Raw genomic sequence first — 7,951 nt, 5'->3', positions numbered from 1 at the left:
ACTACTCAGCTACAGGCAGTCTGTCTCACAGCAGCTTAGCTATCAGTACATTTCTGACTATTTTTATTATTGTGTTACTTCAAAATATATGCTCCATTTCATTCCATTTTACAAAAGGGAATACTTTCACATTTGTACAATACTGTCAGGGGGCTTTTTAGTGCTTATTTACAAAAAAAAAAAGGTTGTTGCGGGGGCTCAAACCCTGCCTGCCTACTCTTAAGTTGGCAACTCTACCGCTAAGCTATTTCTTCTTGGCTTACTTTGCATATTTAGTTCTCATATCCTTTTCCACTGATTGCTAACTGCAGTTGCGCTAGTAGCACACCACGCACACACAGTAGCAAACATTTACGGGGTTTAAAAAAAATACAACAGTTTTTATTCTCATTTTATAGCCTCTGTTCACTTTGTACACTGATGGTCTGTGGGGGAATGTGTTGTGTAGTGTGTTTATTTACATTTCCATGGCCTCTCTCGTGGCTGTTTACATTCAGCCATTCTACACTTACGGGGGCGTGTCCGCATGCAGGGCTTAGCCTACGGACACGCCCCCTACTCTCTTACACGGACCGTGTAAGAGTTACAGTGTGATTCAGCATGCCTCATGCACCTCATGCATATGCATGACATGCTGACATCACACCGTTTAACTGCAACCTCCGTGTAAGAGTTATAACTCTTACATGGAGGCTTCCTGAATCCGGCCCACTGTGTATGTAGGTATTTTTATGTGGATCATTAAGTCTATTACTTAGTACATAAAGTTGGACAGTAGTGGTCTTTTTAGCACTTTTTATTATTAATAATGTTGGTGTACTTAGCCAGGGGCTTAGGAAGTGTATTAAGTGTATCTCTGTTGGAATAAAATGTTAGAACATGTGCATTTGCACAAGTATAAGAGGATTTTAGTACATAGTAGTAATGTTTATATGAATTCAGTGCTTGTTCACTTTAAAATGAATGATAATTTCATTAATTAATCTTTTTGGCGCCTAAAAAATGAAGTATATAAATGCTTAATTAGATGATGACTGTATTCTGATGAAGTCCACATTATTGTGGATGAAAGAGCTAAATCAATTTTGTTTGCACATTAAAGTAGAGTGGTTTTAATACAACTTGTCATACTATTCCTGGTGGAATCCATTATCTTATAGTGTTTATCTGTACTGTTTTAGTCCTATAATAGCCATACTGGTATAATCATATGTATTCTGTCACTCCTATACTTAACAGCAGTGCAATGGACAGTCTACATCCCTATCTTAACTATCTTCTTCCTATATATTACAGCCATATCTCCAAAGCCTTCCTGCTCTTACTCCATCATTACCTCAATTGTACTGGTAAACCCTTTCTTCTTCCTAACTATCACTACCATCACAACAATTTTTCTAAGAACATTTTTATTAATTTAACATATTTACAGTGTATACACAGAAAGGAAGACATTCAACGTCACATACAGTTATCTTCAGAATCTTCAAGGTAGTCTTATACAAGTAATGCATTAAGAGTGCTGGTATTTCAAAAACAACATTTCAAGGCTATCCCAACCATTAAAATTCTTAGTATGATTTATAGATTTTTTTCTGATCACTTCTTTTTCAGTTTTACATAGTATTGCCATTAAATTTAAAAATTCTTTGAATGTAGAAACTAAGTTCGGTTTCCTGTTTTTTGTAATAACTTTTCTATCTACTGCCAGTATACTCCAAAAGATTATTTTTGCTGTTTGGCTTTTACAGATAAAGGAAATGGAACAGTCATTAGTATTATTCATCTGGTTAAAGAACAATAGTCAGACCATAACCCATTAAAAATATACTTATCTCTTCACAATATATATTTAATTTTTCACAATTCATAAACATGTGCATCCGATCAGTTTTTAAAACTTGACTACATTTCCAACAAACCGAAGAAGTCATTTTACTAAACTTAGAGGTTTTATAGAGAACAGCAACTATTCTATGTATATATTTCACCATAAAAAAGTTCCAGTATAAACTTGAAGAATTTTGACTAACCGATTTAAGTAACATCATTTTACTTTAATCATCTGTTGAGTCAACCAATCTACTACTATCTAAAAAGTTCCAGAATTTCATCAAATTTATTATTATTATTATTATTTATAGTTAATGTGTATACCTTGGACAAGCTTCATTTGTAGGTCTGCTTGTCTTCATATAATGGGGGAATAGTGTTCTGATCATCTTCACTCATATTATCAAGAAATTAATTTAATTTCTTACTAATAGAAAACATTACCTGGTTAACAGATTCATCCTATGTATATTGTTTCATTAAGAATTCTGCTGACAGCTTTTCCTTTTTCAAAGCAATCAAACCAATATACTAATTCATTCCTGTTTAATAAATTAAATTTAACAGTGCTCTGAATGTCCTTAAATGTAGAGATGTATGTACTATGGGAAAGCACAAACATTTCCATTTTGATATTAATGGAGTTTTAAAAAATATATTTCTTAACTGTTTTAAGAAATTATTTCATATATACAGAATCTAAAGACTGAAATAGATTTCTTTCTATGTAAATTTTATTAACCAGATGAAAGGATTATTACATAGTTCTAATTTATCATATCTGATAAAGATATAAGAATTTAGTATAATCTGCTCCCGAATGATTTTCCACTAATTAGTGTAGGTTGAGTCTATCCAGAGTATAGTAGAGTTAATATGTGCAGCAATTGAATATAATTCTATATCTAGAAGCTTATACCACCTTACGCCCATATTCTTATATGATTTCTGTAAACAATTATTGGCTTTTTAGGATACCATAAGAAAGAGGTTAACATTTTTTTTTCCATTTTATTTAAATTTTTTTGTCAGGTATTAAAGCTATTGAATGCGATATATATGTAATCCTGGGTAATATAATTAGTTTAATAAGGACTAACCTATCCGCAAAAATAAAAAGAATCATTCTATTTTTTAATAAGAAGTGACACTTTTTCAGTTATTTTTTCAAAATAATTATCAATTTTACCCACATCTTGATAGTTTTTTTATTCCTAAATATTTTAGTTCTTTTCTTCCCAATTATATTTATATTTAATTGTATTGTCTACTAATTGATTTAACACTAAGGTTTCAGTTTCATTATTATTAAATTTCAGCAGGTATACTTCATGAAAGGTTTCAATTTCCTCATCTATTTCTTCAGTTGAATAAATCAAATCTCCTATAGTTAGCAAAATATCATCTGCAAAAAGATGTATTTTAGCTTGACAATCCTTGTTAATTGAGAATCCTTCATTTTTTCATTGTTTCTTATACAATTAGACAACAGTATGATAACTAATGCAAATAGTAGATGGGACAAGGGACACCCTTACTTTGTGCCTTTGTTTAAAGTGAATCATTGAGAAATGTAAAACCCAATTTTAACATACACTTTTGCGTCTCTACTGAGGATTTTTAATAGTCCAGTAAATTGCTTTGGAAATGCAAAAGCTTCTAAAGTTTTAAGCAAGTAGTTCCAATCTAAACAATCAAAAGCTCTCTCAAAATCTAAGCTATTTAGGGTCAATTTCTTGTTCATTCCTTTTGTTCAATCTAAGATAGTTACTACTACCATTTTTATATTGTCATACATTAATCTATTGACTATAAATCATTTTTAATTTTTATCAGTTAATTTATATATTATATTGCTTAATATTATATTGAAGATGGAAGTAAATATTTTATAGTGTACGTTTAATAATGGAATAAGTCTATATAAGAAAGCTAACTTATTTTCCTTTTCTTGTTTAAGTATAGGTGAGATTAGATAAACTTTCCATGATAGAGGAATTTTTTTGTGACTGAATTATCCTGAAAATTTCACTTAGTAATTCTAAAATATTTTACAGAAGCAGCTTATATAATTTTATACTTAAACCATCTAATACTGGAGCTTTACCATTTTTCCCTTTTTAACACTTCTTTAACTTCTATTAGGGTAAGAGGCTTATTCTACAGAGATATTTGTCATTAAATTAATTAGTAACATGTTTTCTTTAAACATTTGTAAATTTTGTAATCATCAGGATTATTATTTTTATCTTTAAGATTCTCATGCAATTTTAAAAATAAATATTAAGCATTTCCTCTACTTCTGAAGTAGGCTTACTATTGTGTGGATTTCTTATATCATTGCTTTGTGCCTTTTTGCATAAAATCTTACTTCTATTAACTAATCTATTAGATCTTTTGAAGTCATTGCATAACTGTGTACTTTTATGTTTTGTAAAGCTATCTCCACTTTATGTGTTAAAACTGATATTTTGTCAGTAACTTTTAATGACATCTGTATTATCTAATTTCTTTTTTGTTGTTCAGACCTTGACTTGTGAATTTTATCTTGTATTTCTAACAACACTTTCTCCCAGTCTTTCATTTTATTACTAGCCTATCTTCCTATTCTGTATTTAATATGCATTTTAAGGAGTCCTATTGTATGACTTTACTAACCTGACCATTATCATTCAAAGATAAAAAAAATCTTGATGTGTTCCTTAAGGTAAATATTAAATTATTTTAATTTCATCATTTATACTGGGATTCTATAAATAATCTGAAATGTTCTTATATCCATGAATATATTAATACTTGATGCATCATGATTAGATAAAAGACAAGGGACAGTTTTAAAATAATTCACTTTATAAAATGAATCTGCAGAGCCATAAATCCTATCAATTTGAATTTGCATCCCATGTGCATAAGAATAATGAGTAAATAACAATGATTTATCTTCTGCTTTTACTATTAAATCAGGTCAGTTATTACCAATCCATATGATTAGTGCTTTAGCTGATGCCAGTATTTTAGCTTTCTTCAGTTCACTTGTATCCTCTATACTAGATATGCAATTAAAATCCCCTGCTAAACATAAACTACCCTTCCAATAACTTTGCAATAAGTTTTAGAGATCTTTAGCCATTCTTGCACTTATACCAGTGAGCCTGTATTAGCTAGTGTATACAGTATATCATTATATTTAATTATTAGAATCATCATTAATGGATTCCATGAATATAGGCATTACAGTAGATTTTTGTTCTCCAAAGTAGAGCAGCTCCTCTCTTTTTTTTGTTAAAAGACACAGATGATCACATTTTGTAATCTTATTATTTAAATATTGTATTATATTTTTATCTATCAAGTGAGTCTCTTGCATGAATAGAATGTGTCCTCTATTTAATTTTAGCAATTTCATTAATGATTCCTTTTGTTGCTATTATTAAATCCATTTACATTAATAGATAGATTAAATCTATCCATACTGTATATTTAAAATTATTTCCTTTAAAAGATAATACGGCACATTTATCCACCGTATCAGTTTAATTATGTATAAGACTCTATTGCATTTCTCCAACACTATCTTAACATTCCACATTTTTAATTCTTACTTTGGACAGGTTGTTAAGATGTTTACTATATTGTCTCCCTTATGATTTTCAAGAATACCATAAATTCTAATGTTATTTGTCTCAGTCTGTTTTTTAAATCATGAACTTTATCTATCAGCCACTTATTTTACTTTAAGAGAAATTCAGTCTCACACTCACCTTCAGTTATTCTCCCTTCATGATCATTTAAAGCTTCATCCAAACTGCTTATTTGTGTATTTTGTTGTTTCATAAGAATTTCTAAATGTCCCTTCTTTTTTTTTTTTTGTCTTCTCTTTGACATGTTCTATTTTGGTATCCAGTTTGTCTATTTTAAGTAATTCATCCTGTACACTAGATAGTATTTACTGGATATCTTTTGGTAACACAAGAATCCTGAGTACCATTTTTTGTGTGGCTCATGTTGAAGTCTCTTTTTTCTTAACCAAACAGTTGAAATTCTGACAGGAAAGTTACAGCTTTTGAAAACCTTGATGGTAAAAATCTTTTCTCTGACTATTAATGAATAAAGTTAGCTAACAAGTATCTTCAAATTTTATTTTTTTGATTATATTTCTGTCAGAGAAAGTTTTCCATCACATTGCTTTCACCAGTTGCTCCTTTCAGTTAACCATCATTGCCATGTGCCTCATTGCAACTATTTTTTCACTGTTTTTATGTTATTGTATCTTCTTCCATCTCTAATTACTTATATTTATGGCACTCAATTTTTAAATGAACGTGTTATTGTTGTCTAACCAAACCCAGTATAGTATTGCACCAAAACAATATGGAAGCATTTAGCTGATACAATTCAAGTTACATTTTCCTCATTGACATTTTCATGTGTTTTAAAGACTATGAACAATTACTTCCTGAATGCATAACTCTGCATATTGTATTTTTAGACATATATGTATGTGTGTTTATTATCATGTGTTTGAAACTTTTGTCCCTGGGCCTCCTCTAAAAAGGAGCTTTTAACCCCGCCCAGAATTATATGGGGAACACTGTTGATTCCGGCAGCATGAAAGAGATAATGAGTGATTCATCAACTGAGCAGTATGTCATTAGTGTCTCATTATCGTATCTGTGAATCAAACACTAGTGCAGGTAAATAAAACTATGCTAGTACTCTGTCCATCAGCCAATGCAATGCAACTGCACAATCATCTACTAACACATGCACACATACAAAAACATTCAGGCATACACATATGTATACAGACACAGAGATATTCAGGCATACATACGCACACAGATATTCAAGCATACACACACACACACACACACACACACACACACACACACACACACACACACACACACACATACACATGCACACACATGGCTGGCTTTGCAATAGTTTTTGTACACTATCAGAAGAAAGTGTACATATTTTTCTCTGTGCTCCCCACTCCCCCACTCCCACCTCCCACAGTGCAGTAGAGCAATACTTTGAATTTCTCTGCAGTATTATTCCACCATTATCAAAAATATCCATGGTAAAACTCATGGTTAACTTGCATATCTGAATTGTTCCAACTTAATAAAATGTACAGTCCTAATGTTAACAGGATTGTACAGGTCATTTTGCATTTCTGAATCCTAGCCAATGTCTCTGCAACTAATAGCATATTAAAGCAGTTTGATTCTGTAGCATTTCAAATTCTGGCTAAGTAATTCTTTATGGGTATGTATACTGGCTCCCACAATAACCCCACAAATAAATGCCAGATATGGGCTGAGAGTGAGTTAATGAAATGAGCTTTAATGGTATACACATTACAGTTACATAACATGTTTCATTTGCTTGCTGACATAGCCTCTATTTCTTCTTAAATGTAATTCTAAATAATTTTGCAAAAACAGATAACATGATGTTTTTATACTCATCACGGAAATTTTTATTGAAAGTCCCATAAATAATTGCATTCATACCACTATGAAACTGTGTTAAAAAGTATATTATAACAACAAACCAGTCTGACAACTTCTCTTCAACTTTAGGGTTTATATAGAGGACTAAACCAATGACACTATAAGGACCCCAGCAGAGAATATAAACAGTAAAAACAAGAAACATTAAAAAGAATTGTCGCAGTTCATTTGGCTTTAACTTGTCCTTGGCGTCCTGTCTAACACGATACTTCACTTGAATGATCAGTATCCAGATATTTATGTAACAGAATAAAACTACAGTTGTAGGTGTTACAAAGTGAATAAGTTCTAAAATGAGAGTATAAACTGGATTTGTAGGACGTACAACAGTGCAAGCAAACACAACTGGATCATATTTCAGCATATGTAGAACTTGCATGGGAATCCAGGTAGAAATGCCCATTGCCCACACAATGCCAATGATGATACATGTATTCCTCTTGGTGTACATTTTCTCATATCTCGCACTGTGACAGATACAGAAGTACCTATTAATTGCAATGGCTGTGATGTTATACACTGATGATGCATTGCATACAATCAGCAAGGCTGAACTGGCACGGCAGTGAGCTTCTCCCAGTACCCAGTTACCATGA

The 7,951-nt window shown here is 31.3% G+C and overlaps 1 protein-coding gene across 1 annotated transcript in view; it reads right to left on the bottom strand.

The window, feature by feature from the left end:
* Nucleotides 1-7,242: 7,242 nt before the first annotated feature.
* LOC122808312 (melatonin receptor type 1B-like) overlaps nucleotides 7,243-7,951 on the bottom strand; it is a 756-nt gene continuing 47 nt past the window's right edge. The window contains exon 1 of the mRNA XM_044079279.1: nucleotides 7,243-7,951. This exon is cut by the window's right edge and continues 47 nt beyond it. Coding sequence (XP_043935214.1) covers nucleotides 7,243-7,951 — 709 coding nt within the window.

The sequence above is a fragment of the Protopterus annectens genome, chromosome 8.part0, assembly GCF_019279795.1.
Source record: "Protopterus annectens isolate FY-2018-M chromosome 8.part0, PAN1.0, whole genome shotgun sequence".
NCBI lineage: Eukaryota > Metazoa > Chordata > Ceratodontiformes > Protopteridae > Protopterus > Protopterus annectens.
Note: the sequence above shows the minus strand (reverse complement) of the source record. Positions and strands in the feature narration are given on the sequence as shown.